Source organism: Aquarana catesbeiana, linkage group LG06 (assembly GCF_042186555.1).
Source record: "Aquarana catesbeiana isolate 2022-GZ linkage group LG06, ASM4218655v1, whole genome shotgun sequence".
Classification (NCBI taxonomy): Eukaryota; Metazoa; Chordata; class Amphibia; order Anura; family Ranidae; genus Aquarana; species Aquarana catesbeiana.
Window position 1 is genome coordinate 222,835,388 of NC_133329.1, and position 21,575 is coordinate 222,856,962.

Below are 21,575 nucleotides of genomic sequence, written 5' to 3' on the forward strand. Positions count from 1 at the left end.
TGCAAATGTTCCTCCAGTATTTTTTGATAACATACTGCATTCGTCTTGCCATCAATTTTGACCAAATTTCCCATGCCTTTGTAGCTCACACCTCCCCAAAACATCAGAGATCCACCTCCATGTTTCATAGTAGGAATGGTGTACCTTTCATCATAGGCCTTGTTGATTCCTCTCCAAATGAAGCGTTTATGGTTGTGGCCAAAAAGCTCAATTTTGGTCTAATCACTCCAAATGACTGTGCCAGAAGGTTTGAGGCTTGTTTCTGTGCTGTTTGGTGTATTGTAAGCTGGATGCTTTGTGACATTTGCATAGTAATGGCTTTCTTCTGGTGACTCAACCTCTTTCTTCAAGTGCCTCCTTATTGTGCATCTTGAAACAGCCACACCACATGTTTTCAGAGAGTCCAGTATTTCACCTGAAGTTATTTGTGGATTTTTCTTTGCATCTCAAACAATTTTCCTGGCAGTTGTGGCTGAAATGTTAGTTGCCCTAGCTGACCATGGGTTGGTTTCAACAGAACCCCTCATTTTCCACTTCTTGATTAGAGTTTGAAAACTGATGATTGGCATTCTCAATTCCTTGGATATCTTTTTATATCCCTTTCCTGTTTTATACAGTTCAGCTACCTTTTCCCACAGATCCTTTGACAATTCTTTTGCTTTCCCCATGACTCAGAATACAGAAATGTCAGTGCAGCACTGGATGAAAGATGCAAGGGTCTATCAGGAGCCCAGAAACGTATTGACCTTTTATACACACACACTAATTACAAGCAAACAGATCACAGGTGAGGATAGTTACCTTTATCAGCCATTCAAACCCATTTGTGTGCATGTTATCAGGCCAAAAATCACCAGGGTATGTAAATGTTTGATCAGGGTCATTTGGGTAGTTTCTGATGTGATTATGATTTAAAAGGAGTAAACACAGTTTATTGATAACAAATGGTTTCAGCCAAACACTAACCATGAGTAAAAGAAAAGTTTTTGTGTTATCATTCATATTCTCTGAAAAATGGCCAAGAAATCATAAATTCTGCCAGGGTATGTAAACTTATTAGCACAACTGTACAAGGTGACCTTATGTTGATACAACTAATTAATGTTTCTTTAAGTTGTTAAATTTTATTAAGAAAAATCCACTGGAACTACAGGTGGGATGTATTCCCATCCCCCCATGACTCAGTTTGCTCCCAGGTGGGGTGTCTGGGAGTGTTGGACAATACAATTCACCTTACACTTAACACTCGTAATAGGCCCAATGTTTAACCATGATTGTTACTTATATTCTGTTATATATATCCTTTCATATGTACTCAATTTTTATGACTTAAAGTATGGCATGTACTGTTATTTTTCAATGCTTCTAATCCTTAATAAAAATATTGAAATATAAAAAAATGTAAAAATAAATAAATATCTATACCAATCTGTTATACTGGTTTTGAAAAGACAGAAAACTACTACCCTCGATCTAGGCTGTAAACACATGATAGAATTCTACCCTTCATATAATCAACCCAGAGGTTATTGGCAGAGAGTATTGAAAGGGCTATTAAAGATTACATTATGCATCACAATACCATAGGAAGGACATGTTAACCACTTGCCGACCGCCTAACGACGATATACGTCGGACATAATGCCACGGGCAGGCAAAATCACGTACCTGGTAATTCAGTGATGAGGGGGAGGGAATATTCCCCTGCCTCTGTATAGTACACAGAGGCAGGGGATGTGACGTCATCTCTCCTCGGCTCGGTATTTTCCGTTCCGGCGCCGAGGAGAGAAGGCTGAAATGTGAGTGTAAAAAACAACATATGCCAGTAGAACATGCCAGGCACACAAAACACCCCCCTTTACCCCCTGATCCCCCACCCCCATCACCCCCCTCCCTGTCACACTGACACCAAGCAGTTTTTTTTTTTTTTCCTGATTACTGTATGGTGTCAGTTTGTGGCAGTTAGTGTGGTAGGGCAGTTAGTATTAGCCCCCTTTAGGTCTAGGGTATCCCCCTAACCCCCCCTAATAAAGTTTTAACCCCTTGATCACCCCCCGTTGCCAGTGTCACTAAGCGATCATTTTTTCTGATCGCTGTATTAGTGTCACTGGTGATGCTAGTTAGGGAGGTAAATATTTAGGTACGCCGTCAGCGTTTTATAGCGACAGGGACCCCCATATACTACTGAATAAATGTTTTAACCCCTTGATTGCCCCCTAGTTAACACTTTCACCAGTGATCACCATATAACTGTTACGGGTGACGCTGGTTAGTTCGTTTATTTTTTATAGTGTCAGGGCACCCGCCGTTTATTACCGAATAAAGGTTTAACCCCCTGATCGCCCGGCGGTGATATGCGTCGCCCCAGGCAGCGTCAGATTAGCGCCAGTACCGCTAACACCCACGCACGCACCGTACGCCTCCCTTAGTCGTATGGTATCTGAACGGATCAATATCTGATCCGATCAGATCTATACTATCGTCCCCAGCAGTTTAGGGTTTCCAAAAATGCAGTGTTAGCGGGATCAGCCCAAATACCTGCTAGCACCTGTGTTTTGCCCCTCCGCCTGGCCCAGCCCAGCCAAGTGCAGTATCGATCGATCACTGTCACTTATAAAACACTTATAAAACACTAAACGCATAACTGCAGCGTTCGCAGAGTCAGGCCTGATCCCTGCGATCACTAACAGTTTTTTTGGTAGTGTTTTGGTGAACTGGCAAGCACCAGCGGCCTAGTACACCCCGGTCGTAGTCAAACCAGAACTGCAGTAACACTTGGTGACGTGGCGAGTCCCATAAGTGCAGTTCAAGCTGGTGAGATGGCAAGCACAAGTAGTGTCCCGCTGCCACCAAGAAGAAGACAAACAGGCCCGTCGTGCCCTTCCTGCTGCATTCGCCAATCCTAATTGGGAACCCACCACCATCTGCAGCGCCCGTACTTCCCCCATTCACATCCCTAACCAAATGCAGTCGACTGCATGAGAGGCATTTTTATGTCCTCCCGAGTACCCCTACCCAACGAACCCCCCCAAAAAGATGTTGTGTCTGCAGCAAGTGCGGATATAGGCGTGACACCCGCTATTATTGTCCCTCCTGTTCTGACAATCCTGGTCTTTGAATTGGTGAATGTTTTGAACGCTACCATACACTAGTTGAGTATTAGCGTAGGGTACAGCATTGCACAGACTAGGACACACTTTCACAGGGTCTCCCAAGATGCCATCGCATTTTGAGAGACCCAAACCTGGAACCGGTTACATTTATAAAAGTTAGTTACAAAAAAAGTGTAAAAAAAAAAACAAACACAAACAAAAATATAAAATAAAAAAAAATAGTTGTCGTTTTATTGTTCTCTCTCTCTCTATTCTCTCTCTATTGTTCTGCTCTTTTTTACTGTATTCTATTCTGCAATGTTTTGTTGTTATTATGTTTTATCATGTTTGCTTTTCAGGTATGCAATTTTTTATACTTTACCGTTTACTGTGCTTTATTGTTAACCATTTTTTTGTCTTCAGGTACGCCATTCACGACTTTGAGTGGTTATTCCAGAATGATGCCTGCAGGTTTAGGTATCATCTTGGTATCATTCTTTTCAGCCCACAGTCGGCTTTCATGTAAAAGCAATCCTAGCGGCTAATTAGCCTCTAGACTGCTTTTAAAAGCAGTGGGAGGGAATGCCCCCCCTCCCCCACCGTCTTCCGTGTTTTTCTATGGCTCTCCTGTCTCAACAGGGAACCTGAGAATGCAGCCGGTGATTCAGCCAGCTGACCATAGATCTGATCAGAGACCAGAGTGGCTCCAAACATCTCTATGGCCTAAGAAACCGGAAGCTACGAGCATTTTATGACTTAGATTTCGCCAGATGTAAACAGCGCCATTGGAAAATTGGGGAAGCATTTTATCACACCGATCTTGGTGTGGTCAGATGCTTTGAGGGCAGAGGAGAAATCTAAGGTCTAATAGACCCCAATTTTTTCAAAAAAGAGTACCTATCACTACCTATTGCTATCATAGGGGATATTTACATTCCCTGAGATAACAATAAAAATGATAAAAAAAAAATGAAAGGAACAGTTTAAAAATAAGATAAAAAAGCAAAAAAATAATAAAGAAAAAAAAAAAAAGCACCCCTGTCCCCCCCTGCTCTCGCGCTAAGGCGAACACAAGCGTCGGTCTGGCGTCAAATGTAAACAGCAATTGCACCATGCATGTGAGGTATCACCGCGAAGGTCAGATCGAGGGCAGTAATTTTAGCAGTAGACCTCCTCTGTAAATCTAAAGTGGTAACCTGTAAAGGCTTTTAAAGGCTTTTAAAAATGTATTTAATTTGTTGACACTGCACGTTTGTGCGCAATTTTAAAGCATGTCATGTTTGGTATACATGTACTTGGCCTAAGATCATCTTTTTTATTTCATCAAACATTAGGCAATATAGTGTGTTTTAGTGCATTAAAATTTAAAAAAGTGTGTTTTTTCCCCAAAAAATGCGTTTCAAAAATCGCTGCGCAAATACTGTGTGAAAAAAAAATGAAACGCCCACCATTTTAATCTGTAGGGCATTTGCTTTAAAAAATATATATAATGTTTGGGGGTTCAAAGTAATTTTCTTGCAAAAAAAATTATTTTTTCATGTAAACAAAAAGTGTCAGAAAGGGCTTTGTCTTCAAGTGGTTAGAAGAGTGGGTGATGTGTGACATAAGCTTCTAAATGTTGTGCATAAAATGCCAGGACAGTTCAAACCCCCCCAAATGACCCCATTTTGGAAAGTAGACACCCCAAGCTATTTGCTGAGAGGCATGTCGAGTCCATGGAATATTTTATATTGTGACACAAGTTGCCGGAAAGAGACAAATTTTTTTTTTTTTGCACAAAGTTGTCACTAAATGATATATTGCTCAAACATGCCATAGGAATATGTGAAATTACACCCCAAAATACATTTTGTTGCTTCTCCTGAGTATGGGGATACCACATGTGTGAGACTTTTTTGGAGCCTAGCCTCGTACGGGACCCCGAAAACCAAACACCGCCTTCAGGCTTTCTAAGGGCGTACATTTTTGATTTCACTCTTCACTGCCTATCAAAGTTTCGGAGGCCATGGAATGCCCAGGTGGCACAAACCCCCCCAAATGACCCCATTTTGGAAAGTAGACACTCCAAGCTATTTGCTGAGAGGTATAGTGAGTATTTTGCAGACCTCACTTTTTGTCACAAAGTTTTGAAAACTGAAAAAATAAAAAAAAAATGTTCTTGTCTTTCTTCATTTTCAAAAACAAATGAGAGCTGCAAAATACTCACCATGCCTCAAAGCAAATAGCTTGGGTGTCTACTTTCCAAAATGGGGTCATTTGGGGGGGTTTTATGCTATCTGGGCATTTTATGGCCTTCAAAACTGTGATAGGTAGTGAGGAGTAAAATCAAAAATTTACGCCCTTAGAAATTCTGAAGGCAGTGATTGGTTTTCGGGGCCCCGTACGCGGCTAGGCTCCCAAAAAGTCCCACACATGTGGTATCCCCGTACTCAGGAGAAGCAGCTGAATATATTTTGGGGTGCAATTCCACATATGCCCATGGCCTGTGTGAGCAATATATCATTTAGTGACAACTTTTTGTAAGTTTTTTATTTTTTTTTTAGTCATTATTCAATCACTTGGGACCAAAAGAATTAATATTCAATGGGCTCAACATGCCTCTCAGAAATTTCCTTGGGGTGTCTTCTTTCCAAAATGGGGTCATTTGTGGGGGTTTTGTACTGCCCTGCCATTTTAGCACCTCAAGAAATGACATAGGCAGTCATAAATTAAAGGCTGTGTAAATTGCAGAAAATGTACCCTAGTTTGTAGGCGCTATAACTTTTGCGCAAACCAATAAATATACATTTATTGACATTTTTTTTACCAAAGACATGTGGTCGAATACATTTTGGCCTAAATGTATGACTAAAATTAAGTTTATTGGATTTTTTTTATAACAAAAAGTAGAAAATATCATTTTTTTTCAAAATTTTCGGTCTTTTTCCGTTTATAGCGCAAAAAATAAAAACCGCAGAGGTGATCAAATACCATAAAAAGAAAGCTCTATTTGTGGGAAGAAAAGGACGCAAATTTTGTTTGGGTACAGCATTGCATGACCGCGCAATTAGCAGTTAAAGCGATGCAGTGCCAAATTGTAAAAAGTGCTCTGGTCATTAAGGGGGTAAATCCTTCCGGGGCTGAAGTGGTTAAACCAAGCCACTAAGAGATGATCAGCGGTTTGTATTTTTTTTAGTTACTTCAAAATGAATCAGTAGTCATTCCACAAGAATAGTGTTGTCTAACTACAAATGATGCTTGTCAATTGGAGGACAGAAACAAAGCCATTGTACTTTCCCAATCCAGCTACAGTCATGACTAAATTGCTTTGCTTTGAGAGTGGTAGAAAAAAAAATGGTCACGACATGATATAGCAGGGATGTCTGCATCAGAAAACTCTCTAGACAGAGTTACAAATTCCATGTAGGACAGCTCACATGTACAGTATGTATTTCACTTTCTGTTTAAAATTACAATATTGTGTACAGTATGTTAAACTAAGTAACAACATTTCAATTAAGCAGTTGTATTTTGCATACATTTTATATATGGAAAGCAGCTGCAATGTGATTGTACACTGCCAAAGATGTAAGATTTTAATGAATCTCACATCCTTCACACAATTATGTCAAGAAGTCAAAAAGATCTATATCTTGCACTAATAGGACTTCAATTTGTTCATGAAATTTCTTTTTTAGACACAGGTCGATGCATACAGCTGAGAAGCACCTTCAAATTTAATTTTCTTCCCACTACATTTTCTGATGGCTGTATTAGCAAACTTTTTTTCTGAGTCAATGTAGGAAAGACTTAATTCATCATGACGAAAATAACACCAATTAAAATTTATTTTATCTTGTCAGCAAGATATGTGCTGGCTCATAAGTGTGTGGGTTAATCATGTGTGAGAAGAGCTAATGTCACTCTTTTACTGAAAGAACTGCCACCAAACCTGGTGTTTTCATTTATGAAGGTAAGCTCTTTGTTGTGGGTGTTAATGGCTATATTTGTCTCGATCTATTAAATGTCAATTATTCTTTGACATTTTGCCATTGCAAATGGCTGGTCATTAGAGAAATCACTGCTCTTTCCTACTGCGTACAGTATCTATTTATGCAATATAACTGAATATACCATTCCTAAGTATGTGCTATACTTAGTTGGCATTTTACATAAGTTTTGTATTATAAATGTAAGAGTCCTCTCAGTGATGTTGAGATACCATTACCTGATAATACAGCAGTCCTACTGAACATTTCTGTACTAATCGCTGTGCATGTTTACACCATTTAAAGAGTGGATGGCATCAACTCACAAAAGTATACACACTGTACTGCTCAGCATCCGAGCAGGTGAAGCATCCCTTAAATTGCTGAATCACCAATATTGGTGCGGTCTACGTAACTCAAAAAAGCATTCAACAAAAGACATTAAAGGGTTGAAGACAGCTTAAAAAGGAGTTGCAAATGGACCATGCAGCTTAAGCAAGGGATTTTATTACACATGTAAAATTACAAAACCAAAAAACTGGGTAAAAAGCACCACCAACATCTAGGCTTGGTTAAAAATGACAACATTGTCTAAAAATGTTGCAGCTGCACCATGCATCACACCATGCACATGTGTCCTACACTCATACTGAAATTTTCATTTCACATTGGTATTTAGCAGGTTCTGAGTGTGTTAATATCACATGTTGAAAATTAGTAACACACTCTGTTGGTATTGTCAGATAGTTCTCGCTACCTAATAAACAGTAGGAATTCCGAACGGGATATTAGAGAGTGTGTGTATTGATAGTAGTACTAGTAAAAGGACCTTGGCAACATCATGAGGCTTCTCCCAGGTATCTATGGGGCCAAACTTCACATTTGTGGTGAGTTTCTCATAAACAGTCAGTGTTGTGGGTAACTGGATGTAACTACAATGTGTCAGTTCTTCAGAGCTAACTTGCTCAAGGCAGAGTGGTCTGCCAAATGTGTGCAGATGTGTCAAGACATACAGGTTATAATCACATGGTTCTGAATCTCTTTGATGAAGTGATAAAGTACACAGTTGCAGGATAATAAGACAGTCAAGGACCAATCAGTCTGCTCACCCGACCGTTGTACAAGGATAGCCAGTCACAGGCTGTGTTCTGGATGTCCCGGTGGAAGCCCACTCACCAGTGTATGACTCGCATGGATCAAGCTAGATCGGCTGCATTCACTTGGATCCTAGATCAGGAAAACTGGAGTGGTTGCACTCATATGGTCCATCCACTGTAAAACTGTAAAGCCACCTCAGCTTGCCTTAACCAAGCGTCACTGCCATGGTGTCATGGCCAACATGCTGAAGAAGCTCACCCTGATTGGGCCACACATGCCGATCATGACACCACGGCAGTGACACTTAGACATCACAGATGACGCACCACAACACGCCCACACATGCTCAATGTATTCTAAGAGTACAGCAGGATTCATCTTGGTAAAGGCACGCTGAGGTCTGTTTACAGCTTTACAGCAAACAGACCATACAAGTGCCACAGCTCCAGTTTTCCTGATCTAGGATCCAGGTAAATGCGGCTAATCTGGCCATACACTGGTGTACACTGGTGAGCAGGCTTCCACCGGGGCATCTGGAACACAGCCTGTGAGTGGCTATACTTGTAGAAAGGTCGGGTGAGCATACCGATCGGTCCTTGACTGTCTTATTATGCTGCAACTTTATCACTTCACCAAAGATATTCAGAACCATGTGACTATAACCTGCATGACTTGACACATCTTAGCACACATTTGACAGACCACTCTGTCTTATTATTATTATTATTATTATTATTATACACAATTTATATTATAATTTCATACGGTGGGATAGGGGAAGCCAGTGAAGGGATTAGCAGAGAGGAGCAGCAGTTACGGATCGATTAGTGAGGTGTATTAGTCTAGCAGAAGCATTCATAATAGACTGAATGGGGGATAGCCTGTGTAAGAGTAGGCCATTAAGGAAAGAGTTGCAGTAGTCAAGGTGGGAAATAATCAAGGAGTGAATAAGTTGCTTTGTGGTGTCATTAGTCAGGAAGGGTCCAATTCTGGAGATGTTGTGGAGGTTAGGGGGGCAGGATTTAGCCAGCGATTGCATGTGGGGGCTGAAGGAGAGGTCAGAGCCAATGATTACACCCAGCACCCTGGCATGCGTGGAGGGACCAATGGTTGTGCTGTTGATCTTATGGCAAAGTCATGAGGGGGGAAAGAGAAGGAGGAAATATAACAAGCTCGGTTTTAGAAAGATTGAGTTTGAGAAAGTGGTGTGACATGCATACCTATATGTCATTCAGTAAGTGAGAGATCCATGAGGAGATCAAGGGGGTGAGTTGTGGAGTGGAGAGATAGATCTGGGTGTCGTGGGCATAGAGGTGATATTGGAAGCCACGGGAGGTTATCAACTGGCCCAGGGAAGAGGTATAGATCGAGAATAGGAGGGGCCCAAGGACGGAGCCTTGGGGTACCCCAACAGAAAGAGGAAGAGGAGAAGGGGAGATGGAGTTGTAAGTGACACTGAAAGTGCGCTGAGATAGATAGGAGGAGAACCAGGATAAAGCAGAATCACGGAGTGTAGTTTGCTGAGGAGGAGCAGGTGGCCAACTGTGTTGAGGGCAGAAGAGAGGTCTAATGCTCCGTACACACGGTCAGATTTTCCGATGGAAAATGTCCGATCGGACCGTGTTGTCGGAAATTCCGACCGTGTGTGGGCTCCATCGGACATTTTCCATCGGATTTTCCGACACACAAAGTTGGAGAGCAGGAGATAAAATTTTCCGACAACAAAATCCGTTGTCGGAATTTCCGATCGTGTGTACACAAATCCGACGGACAAAGTGCCAGGCATGCTCAGAATAAATAAAGAGATGAAAGCTATTGGCCACTGCCCCGTTTATAGTCCCGACATACGTGTTTTACGTCACCGCGTTCAGAACGATCGGATTTTCCGACAACTTTGTGTGACCGTGTGTATGCAAGACAAGTTTGAGCCAACATCCGTCGGAAAAAATCCTAGGATTTTGTTGTCGGAATGTCCGAACAAAGTCCGACCGTGTGTACGGGGCATAAGAGTATGAGTCTGGAGTAATGGCCATTGGTTTTAGCAGTTAGTAGGTCATTGGTGAGTTTCAGTAGGGCAGTTTCAGTGCAATTTTGTGGATGGAAGCCGGACTGTAGGGGGTCAAGAAGGTTGTTGTCCGTGAGGTAGCGTCGGTCATAAACAAGGCGTTCAGTGAGCTTGGAGGCAAATCGGAGCAGGGAGATGGGTCTTAAGTTATTCAAACAGGTGGGGTTTAGTGACGGTTTTTAAAGTATGGTGGTAACCAGTGCATGCTTGTGCCGGGAAGGAAAGATGCCAGAGGAGAGGGAGAGGTTGAAGATGTGGGTTAGGGAGTTTAGGATAGAGTGGGACGGTGGTCGCAGTAATTGTGAGGGAGCAGGGTCCAGGGGACAGATGGTGAGGTGGGCCATGGAGAGGAGTTTATCAACTTCATTGGTGGTAACTGGGCAGAAGGAGGAGAGTATTGAGTGTGGTGTTGGACCTGATGTGTTGGGTAGGGGTGGAAGTTGAATACTGGTTATCTCCTTGCGAATTGTGTCGATTTTGCTTTTGAAATGGTTGGCAAACTGTTGAGCGGTAAGGAAGTTGGTGGGTGGGGGCAGTGGGGGGGGTGAAGTAAGGAATTAAGGATAGAAAAGAGTTTACGAGGTTTGGATGAGAGGGTTTTGATGAGAGTGTTGTAGTAGGTTTGTTGCAGTGTGGAGGCAGGAGTTGTATTTTGAGAAGGGCAGATTTGTAGAGGGTAAAGTCTTGCAGGGACTGTCTTGAGCAAGTTAGCTCTGAAGAACTGACACATTGTGGTTGCATCCAGTTACCTAAAACACTGTGACTGTTTATGAGATACTCTATACATCTCACCACAAAAGTGAAGTTTGGCCCCATATGATAACTGGGAGAAGCCTCATGATGTTGTCAAGGTCCCTTTAGTAGTACTACTATCAATACACACACTCTAATATCCCGTTCAGAATTCTTACTGTTTATTAGGTAGAGAGAACTATCTGACAATACCAATGGAGTGTGTCACTAATTTTCAACATGTGATATTAACACCCTCAGAACCTGCTACATACCAATGGGAAATTAAAATTTCAGTGTGAGTGTAGGACACATGTGCATGGTGTGATGTGTAGTGCAGCTGCAATATTTTTAGACAACATTGTCTTTTTTAGTGGTGTTTTTTTGTTGGTGGTGGTTTTTACCCAGTTTTTTGTTTTTTGTAATTTTCCATGTGTAATAAAATTCCTTTCTTAAGCTGCATGGTCCGTTTGCAGCTTATGTTTTCACGATTTTAGCACAGTGTATTCCTAATTTTATCTTTATCATGCCAGTATTAGAAACATCTGTTCATCTGTTCCGCATGGAGTAGCTGTCTCTCCCTACAGCTCCCGCAATTAGGACAAAAAACATGCCTATAAAACCGGCCCAGAAGCCCGAATCCACCCTCGGCTACCTCGGGCACTAGTACCCTCTACATGGACCGCTTTGTGGAAGTCCGCGGCTCCCGCACCAATACGGCCCAGACGGCGCCGCCGGCCCAGCCGCAAATCGAGGCCCCGGCTTTGGCCTACACGGACCCGCACACAGGCGCGCAGTCAGCAGACATGGAAGTAAGTGGCAGCGCAGTTCCACACACATCTCCCCATGCCTCTCAAGCTCAGCCACAACATCAAGCCTCCTCTCCTCAAGCCCCCCTCTCTCAGGACTTCCAAATATCAGTCCCTTCTCCACAGCACGCAGGGGACCATACAACAGAGCGCATAGCACAGGCAGTAGCAGCCCTCCTGTCCCCTATGATTTCAACATCTGTGGAAAAAGCTGTAAATGCAGGGATGAAACAAATCAAGGCCCAGCTAGGAGAACATAACACCAGGCTACATGAGCTAGAACATCGCCTATCAAATATGGAAGAAGAGATGTACCAAGCCCAAGCTACAGAACAAGCACAGGACAAGACAAACCAGTACATAATTCAAAAACTCGACGATTTGGAAAATAGATCCAGAAGGAGCAACCTGCGATTTGTGGGGATACCCGAATCTCTACAATCATCTGCTTTATCAGACTTCTTCTCCCAACGCATCCCTGAGGCGCTAGGCCTAACAGGCCCCTGCACGATAGAACGCGCCCACAGAATGGGACCATATAGCGAAGAACGCAAGAACCCTCGCCCCATCATTGCTAAATACCTGAACTACTCTGACAAAGCTCTTATTCTCCAAAAATTTAGATAAACCCGCACACTCCAAATTGATGGAGTGGGAATTCTGATTTTTGCCGATTACTCCATTGAGGTCTCAAAAAAACGCAAAGCCTTCCAACAGATATGCACAGAACTCTTCAAGCAACATATTAAATTCACTCTAGCTTTCCCAGCTACCCTACGCCTCAAGACACCTAGCGGAGACCAGCTATCCTTTCAGGATCCACCAGAAGCGGAAGCCTACGTGCGGTCGTTACTCTCCAACGCTCAACAGCACACCCCCTCCAAAGGCACCCCAATCAACCTCTCCCTGGACCAACGGAGCCCACGTAAAGACTCTCCCAAACGCTTCAGATCCTCATTTCCGGACCAGCAACGCTTCACTCCCCGCTGAACTGAAACTTGCAACTGCCATCGCTGGCTTCCCAATGTACGGACAGTACACCAACTTGTCCCTCCTCAGGTTTTTATACCGTCCTTCATACGGCATCACGTAATGTATAATGCTATTTTGTTTTGATTGTTCTCAGTTCTCAGAGTTATCTTTCAGACAGTACTTGTTTGAACACAGTTTTCTTCTACTGTTGTATCCTCCTGGCCTCACTGTGTACGGCTAACTGCATCCCCCCCCCAAATTTTTAGCCTCAAGCGCATATTTAGTCGCCTGACACCCTTCCCCGGGCTAAATGGGCCCCAAACCGTAACTGTCCTGTTATGGGAGTTGACCTACACAGTGAATCCATGCGGAAAAAAGTGAAGTTTACAGGCTTAATGGTTATGTTCTCCTTTATGTTACTTCCCCCCTATGTCATACCCTCCCCTTCTTCTTATCCCTTATCCAGGGCCCATACCATCTCCCTTACACCTCTAATACGCCTCATGCTCATTATAAAAATGGCAAGCTCCCTGTCACAGTTGGTACTTCAACTCACCATCCACACAATATTAAATCGACCTTTTCGGCTCATAACCCTCTCAAGTCCCCCCTAACATGAAAATAATCTCCTGGAATGTGAAGGGTCTTAGATCCCCCCAAAAAAGAATTAAAATTCTTAGGCATCTCAAACGGCTCAAAACCGATATAGCCCTACTTCAGGAGTCACTTATCAGCCCATGATTTCCATCGTATGAAGAAGCTCTGGGTAGGCACTGTTCTAGGCTCTGAGGCAGCAGGACGCAAAGCTGGCGTCCTCCTACTCATACACAAAAATCTCCCTTGCTCAGTCTTGTCGACAAAAACTGACAATCAGGGCCGTTTGCTCACTACACATGTCAAAATAGGCTCTAAAGAGCTCGTAATCACAAACGTATATGCCCCCAACAGCCCAAGCAGGCAATTCTATTCTGAGCTCTCCAGTTGGCTTCTAGAAAACACTCATCTCCCCCACCTAATCGGAGGGGACTTCAATGACACCCTCCATCAGATAGATGACAGATCCTCACCAAAAAGTCCAAATCTACGCATTAATCCTCCCGCCCCTTCCCTCTTTGCAAACACCATGGATTCTATCCATCTCCAAGACCTATGGCGTCTCTCTCACCCAGCAGACAGGGAATTCACATTCTACTCCAACCCACACAAAGTATTCACAAGGATAGACTATCTCTTTGGCTCTGACAACCTAATCTCTTTCCTCCAGAACACCACAATACATGACATAACCATCTCCGACCACGCACCTATAGAGGTAACTCTCGATAATTTAAACCTACCCCCGCATCCCAACATCTGGCGATTTCCCTCCTTCCTTCATAACAACACTGACTTCCAACAATACATGTCCGATGCATGGACGGAATACTCTTCAAACAACGCCCCCCACATACACGATCCCAACCTATTCTGGGACGCCGGTAAAGCTTTCCTAAGAGGCCGTATCATCTCCTATGCAACTTCCTTCAAATGCAACACCCTGACTAAATATAAAGAAGCCAGCTCACGCCTACACCAGGCACAACAAGCGCTATATACCACAGACTCCCCAGCCGTTCGATTAGAATGGCAGGCAGCAAAAAGAGAATTCGACACATGGGTAAACACCCTTGAACACACCAAACAGGCTTATTTAGAAGCCACTTTTCATAAATTTGGAAACAAAGCGGGTAAACTCTTATTCAGACTATGCAAAGGCCCGTTCCGCCCAACCCACATCACATCACTCCGCGACAGTACAGGCACCCTTCATTCCGCTCCACAAGCAATTAACAAGGTCATGCAAAAATTTTACTCTACACTCTACGCTCCAGACCCCATAGATGCACAAAAAGCACGCGCTTTTCTAGGAAAAATAAACTTGCCCAAGATTTCCACATTACAACTAGATACCCTTAACGCACCCATAACTCCCACCGAAATATCGCCAACCATCCGCCACTTGACTCTCTCTAAGGCCCCAGGCCCAGACGGCTTCACTAGTGAATTATACAAGACCCTACAACCCCTACTAGAACCCACTCTCCTCCAAGTATATCAGAATATCTGGTCAGGGGGTGCATACATACAGTCGGGGAACCAGGCTCTTATAAAATTACTATCTAAAAAGGGCAAAGACCCCCAGGAACCAGGCTCATACAGGCCCATATCACTCCTCAACCTAGACGTGAAAATCCTCTCTAAGATTGTAGCCACCAGGCTGGCAGATATTATTCCTTCTTTAATTCATCCCGCTCAATCAGGCTTCGTAAAAGGTAGAACCGCCACCCTCAACATTCGTAAAGTCATGATGGCCCTAGAACATGCACTCCATCACCCAAACACTAATCACGCTATTATCACATTAGATGCAGAAAAGGCCTTCGATAACGTAAGTTTCGACTGGCTATCTATGACAATGTCAGAGATGGGATTCACTGGCCCATTCCACCACCTCATCACCGCCATGTACACAGCCCCATCAGCAAGATTAGTGGTAGCAGGCCTCATATCAGAAGAATTTCGTCTTCACAAGGGCACACGCCAAGGTTGTCCTCTATCCCCGCTCCTTTTTAACATCGCCCTAGAACCGCTGTCCAGATATCTAACACTAACAGCCCCCCTGCATGGCATAAAAATAGGTGCACACGATCAACGCAAATCCCTATTTGCTGATGATGTCCTCATATTCTCGGCCAACCCCCCTTCAGATATGATAACCATTAAAAGGGTGTTTGACAAATTCCGCTTGTGCTCTGGCCTTCGTATCAATTACAGCAAAAGCGAAATTCTCCCCATCGGCACCCACTCTGTACCACAATGGACCCAACAATCAATTTTCCCTGTTGCGAAATCCAATATCACCTATCTGGGAATAAAAATAGGAAAACTCCCCTCATCACTATACCACCTAAATTACCCTCCTCTGCTGTCAAAAATATCTCAAGAATTAAATGCCTGGATGGATCTGCCCCTCTCGCTCTTGGGAAGATGTCACTTAATAAAAATGGTCAATTTCGCAAGACTACTATACCCATTGCAAACTATTCCGCTACTGCTTCATCATAAAGATGTGACTTCGCTCAACTCTTCCTTATCAAAATTCCTTTGGCGAAACAAACGACCACGTATAGCTCTAAAAAAACTATATCTTCCCAGGCGCGAAGGGGGCATCAGCCTACCACACATTAGAATGTATAATGTAGCATGCCTGCTTAGAACTAGCATAGACTGGATAACGCAATCCTCCCGCTACTCCAATTTCTCCCTGGAATCAGGCATGGCCTACCCTTACTCATTAGTGGCCCTCCTCCACTGCAGATGGAAGTCAGTCCCCCCCTCACCAACACAATCTCTTATTAAGAGACACAGCCGTGGCTTGGAGAGAAGCAAGGAAAATGCTTAAGATATCCCCTTTCATATCGACACATCTCCCGATCCAAGGAAATCCGGCCTTCCCACAGGGACTAGAACATAAACCTTTCAAAATATGGGAACGGAAAGGCCTAACAAAATTCTCCTCCCTCTGCAACGTACAGACGGGTCAACCACTACCCTTTACCAGCATTGCGGAAATCTTCTCACTACCCTCTACGCATACCTTCTATTATAGGCAATGCATTAGTTTCTTAAAGGAGACATGTAAACAAGCGGATAAAAGGTTTCCAACAAACGTCATAGACCAAATGATATCAAACAACTCGTACAAAATCTCGGACATCTACAAACCTCTCCTACACAAATCATCTCTACCTCTTTCAGCATCATCGATAAAAAACTGGAATAAAGACTTCCCTGATTCAAACTTAGTGGAAAAAATCCTGCAAGGCCTCAACTCCGTACAGAAGCTAACACCCAATGAAATATGGAGAGAAACGCAATTGAAAACAGCCCACAGAGCATATATGCCTTTCTTATCGTCAAAAACAGACAAGAGCAAAGCCTTCTGCCCACTATGCCACATCCAGAAACCCTCCCTGGCTCATCGCTTCTGGGACTGCTCCTATATATCTACATTTTGGGACCACGTTTTTGACTACATATTCGAAGTGACCCTATTAAAACTACCCAAAGACCCGCTACTCTTTATCTTCGGCTACTGGGACCCAATACTTCTACCCTGGTCAAAAACCGTCAACAGTGACATAAGCTCCTCAGGGAACTTAAAAGTCAATTGTTATAGAAAAAAGAAAATAACTCCTGCGCACAAGTGGTCAACCAAATATATGGAAAAAAGATCAATCACAGGCCTTGCTGCCCTCAAGGATGGGGAATCCTAGCAAACAAAGACATAAAAAGAGAGAGGGGCGCACCGGCCATGTGCATTATCTTTTGTAAAACATTTATTGAATAAAATAATAAAAGAAGTTACTCACAAGCAGTAGTACAATCAGGTGCCATAAAACTCGAGCAGCAACAAGCAGCAAGTGATTATAGTGATGAGCGAAGCTTTCCAAAGGTCTTAGAGGAACATACAGGCATCACTACTAGCTAACGCGTTTCGAAGGGCACGTCCCTTCTTCATCAGAGCTCAGCAGTGACTTAAAAGTCAATGCCTCACACAAAGAGTGGTCTCTAACCTGTCTTCTAATTGCAAGAAGAACCATTTTGAAAAATTGGATCTCTCCATTGTACCCCAACATCACCCAAGTGAGCTCTTACATCTACTTAGCAAAGACCGCATAAATACGGACTTCAAACAGAAAAACTCCTCAGACCGTTTCCACTCCAAATGGCACTCCTTCATGCTCTCATCCCTCTCCCAAGAGGAAATAGCAAATTTGAGCCTATCCACTTTCTCCTACCACGACTCCTATCAGCCGATGCAAAACAAGAAAATCTCCCCTAAACCCTCCGAAACCATCCTGAGCACGGCATAGGCCACTGAACTCACCAATCCAAGATCGCTAACAGATCTCCATGTAACCGAATACTACCAGTTATCCTATTTTCTTAATATTTTCTTAATATGGTAAAATGTTTATGGTCGATCAGATAATGTACCCCCACCAACCGTATCTTTCTCATACACTACATGCCCCCCCCCCCCTGGTTTTGACTTCCTTTCCCACTTTCAGGTATCCCATTGCTATTAAATAACCTAGTATTCACAGAGACTGTCTAATCAGATCCATCCAGGCATCTACTATGTTAGTCAACTATCTACTCTGTTAGGATCTGTCGAATTTTGTCTATCCAACCATCCCATATAGGTATAGACACCTGAAATTATTGTCCCTTATCTAGACCTAAGTTTATACCGAAATGTCTCTCATCTCTGTGAATGTCCTAGAATATGAAAATGTCTGTATACAATACTATATTTTATACCTTTTATTGTATGTTGAAAAGCGAAATAAAAACTTTTTGAAAAAAAAAAAAAGAAACATCTGTTTTTGTCAAGAATGGTCTTCTTAAGCTATCCATACTATTTTGATAATAATGTATTCATTAGTATACACATAAACAAAGCAGGCAATAAAACAAATAAAAAAATAAACTGTGAGCCAAAAAATAAAAACTTTAAAGTAAAAGACCAACCTGTACCTAGCCTAATTTGATTCATCCAATGTAGTTAAAACACAAGATCAGAATTGTGAAAAATGCTTGTTTAAACATCTCAGAAAAGTTTAAGAAAAAGTAGTCCCTGTTTGTGTAAGTGATCCAGATTATTGACATAAGAGGATTAGAATGTCAGTCAGGTAGCTAACATTTTCAGGCAGTCATAAATAGCATAATGTGCATTTGAAGTGCTGCATATTTAGAATTAGCTGCAGGTCAAATTGACTGGGCTGCCTTAACCAAGTATATGGCACAATGCAATTGTTGTGGAGGTTGTGTGTAAAGATTCCTTTACATTATAGCTCAAAAAGAGACTATGATTTTTTTTAATATCAATTTTTTAAAACATAAAAACATAGGATTTTACTAAAACATCTGGCCTCAGAAAAGTGATGGTGATTTGCACAAAGGGGTAGTTTGTCGGACACTTGGGCCCGTGTTTTCTCCAAGCATCCATTCAGGTAAATGAAAATGTATTTTTATTGATTTTCACTTTTAACCAGTCCAGCCATGGGAGGAAATTCAGCTTTACTGGTTTTGCATAATAAGTACTCTATTAAGTCAATCATCCACTAATGTAACTCTTTTTCTATTCAGTAATTCATCAGTGTCATATGAGCGTGTGTCTATCAGTTATTACAGATGCTAGATTATGAAAATCAACAAAGTGTTGTAAAAGTGAAAATATAATTACAAAAAGAAAAGCTTACCATTTGTGTATGGATTCAAAGTCTTTTTATTTGTCATCACACGTGCTGTAGCATTATTAACCTAAGCATATAAAAATCTGAATTAGTTTTTGACATTATCTGATTAGATGTTCTCTTTTTATGCATTTTAACTTTTACATAAAAGTGACATTCATTAGGTTTTCTAACAATTATAATAAAGCATAAAAAAGGATAAAAAAATAAATCACATGTACTTATATTTACTTATCTCAATGCACCAGTATACATGATCTCAATAAGGTAACACATATCAATTACAAGTTAATAAAATGATCTTAGAATCTAATTTAAAGGGTTTGTATAATTTCAAATTCAGGAGTATGTTTGTATTGTATGAAAACCCACTGAAATAGTAAATATGTAATTCAATAAAATAATCCAGTATAAAACAACATAAAGTGTAAAGGAGAAATTAAAAAACACTACCAACTGCACAAGAAGGTTTATGTGAATAATAAACACAAAACATGCCAAAAAGCAGAGCCTGGCACTCAATAACTTATAGAAAAGTAAATGCATTTTTGCAAACTAAATGTTTTTAAATTTAATTTAAGTATTCATCTACTTTTATCTTATGTACTAAGTTAAAAACGAACAGTCACATTCACTGTTTTCGAAATAAACAGTATCAACCCTAATCAGCTGAAAGAACTAATAAACAAAATTCTAAAGTGTAATGTGCATATTGTTGTATTAATATACATTATACACATTATAATATACATTATTCAGAGTGAAGATATTATAAAACAAAATTACATTTTCCTCTGAACATTGTTGCATATTTTAATTGAACACAAATGTCTATTAAAGCTACTCTTCTAGTAATTCAAGCTGGCCAAACATGGATCACAATTCAGCTGGTTCAGCAGGGACTGGACAATTTTCAATCCACGTATGATCAATGTGGTTGAACAGAAGCTGATCTACCAATTGACTTCTGTTCAAGGAGAGAGAGCTCAACTGTTCCTAGTGATCAGGAACAGCGATCTCTCTCTACTCCCAGTGAGCCCATCCCCCCTGACAGTTAAAAAACACCTCCCTAGGGAACACTTAACCCTTTGATCACTACTAGTGTTAACCCCTTCCCTGCCAGTGCCATTTATACAGTGATCAGTGCATTTTTTAAAGCACTGATCATTGTATTGGTGTCACTGGTCACCAAAAAGTGTCACTTAGGGTCAGATTTGTCCGCCACAATGTCGCAGTCCCACTAAAAATCACAGATCACCGCCATTACTAGTAAAAACAATAAAAAAATAAAAAGTCCCTAAATCTTTTCCCTATTTTGTAGACACTATAACTTTTGTGCAAACCAATTAATATTCGCTTATTGAGATTTTTTTTTTACCAAAAATATGTAGCAGAATATATATTGGCCTAAACTAATGAACAAAATTTGTTGTTTTATATTTTTTTTTTGGATATGTATTATAGCAAAAAATAAAAAATATTGTTATTTTTTCCAAATTATTTGTCTTTTTTTGTTTATAGAGCAAAAAATAAAAATTGCAGAGGTTTTAGAACATCAATTTTGTTTAGGTACAGCGTTACACAACCGCACAATTGTCAGTTAAAGTAACCGTTTCGCAAAAAATGGCCTGGTCAGGAAGTGGGTAAATCCTACCGGGACTGAAGTGGTCACATAAACTTAAGTTTGTTATTTCTTTTATATTCAATAATATTTACATATGTACTTTATATTGTGGATTTGAAGGTTAAGTACACTTTTTACATGTGCCAGCCCATGCAGACAAGGGGCTCCAGTAATTTAAAATGCATTGTTCTGTTTGTAAAAATATTGTGTAATGCAAATGGAATACCTATAAGCCTTTTTTGTCACCTAAGCCTTGCCAAAAAATATTCCCAATGTTTACATTCCTACTTTCTGACTTATTTCTGGGACATAGTAGATGTTGGATGCTTGCCAACAGGATTGTGGAAGCTGGTGTGCTTCCTGATTCAAAAGCTTTGCATACACAATGTGTGCTTTCTCTCCCCCTTTCCCAGCAATGGCTAATCTCAGCATCACATGGGATTAGTAAACAGAGAGTGCATTGTGCATGTGTGGCTTTTAAATAAGGAAGCACGCATGCTACTGTATCACTGAATGTGAGCATCCAACATCTGAAGTGTCCAGGAAATACGTCAGGAGATAGAAAAGTAAACATTAGGAGTATTTCAGACATCTTTATGGGTGACAGAAAAGACCTGTTGGTGCTGTAAAGCTTATCATTGGACTGTATGGTTAAACTTCCCACAAAAGGGGAAGTTCTGCTTGTTTGCATTCTGCTCCCTCCACTGCCCCTTTCTGGGTACCCGCTCCGACTTAGAGTCAGATGCACCGCACTAATCTGAGCCAGAAGTTCGCCCCCTCCTTCCCCTGCAGTCTTCTGGGACATACCACAGGTCCCAGAAGACTATGTGACCATTCACAAGGTGCAGCGTGGCTCGTGCATGCACAGTAGGAAACCGACTGTGAAGCCGAGAAGCTTCACTGCCTGTTTCCC

General features: G+C 41.7%; 1 protein-coding gene across 7 annotated transcripts in view; it reads right to left on the reverse strand.

The window, feature by feature from the left end:
- RBFOX1 (RNA binding fox-1 homolog 1) overlaps positions 1 to 21,575 on the reverse strand; it is a 2,292,172-nt gene that overhangs the window by 887,512 nt on the left and 1,383,085 nt on the right. For all 7 annotated transcript variants that reach the window (XM_073633001.1, XM_073633002.1, XM_073633003.1 and 4 more), the window contains exon 6: positions 19,045 to 19,105. In XM_073633001.1, coding sequence (XP_073489102.1) covers positions 19,045 to 19,105 — 61 coding nt within the window. The remainder of the gene's footprint in view (positions 1 to 19,044; positions 19,106 to 21,575) is intronic.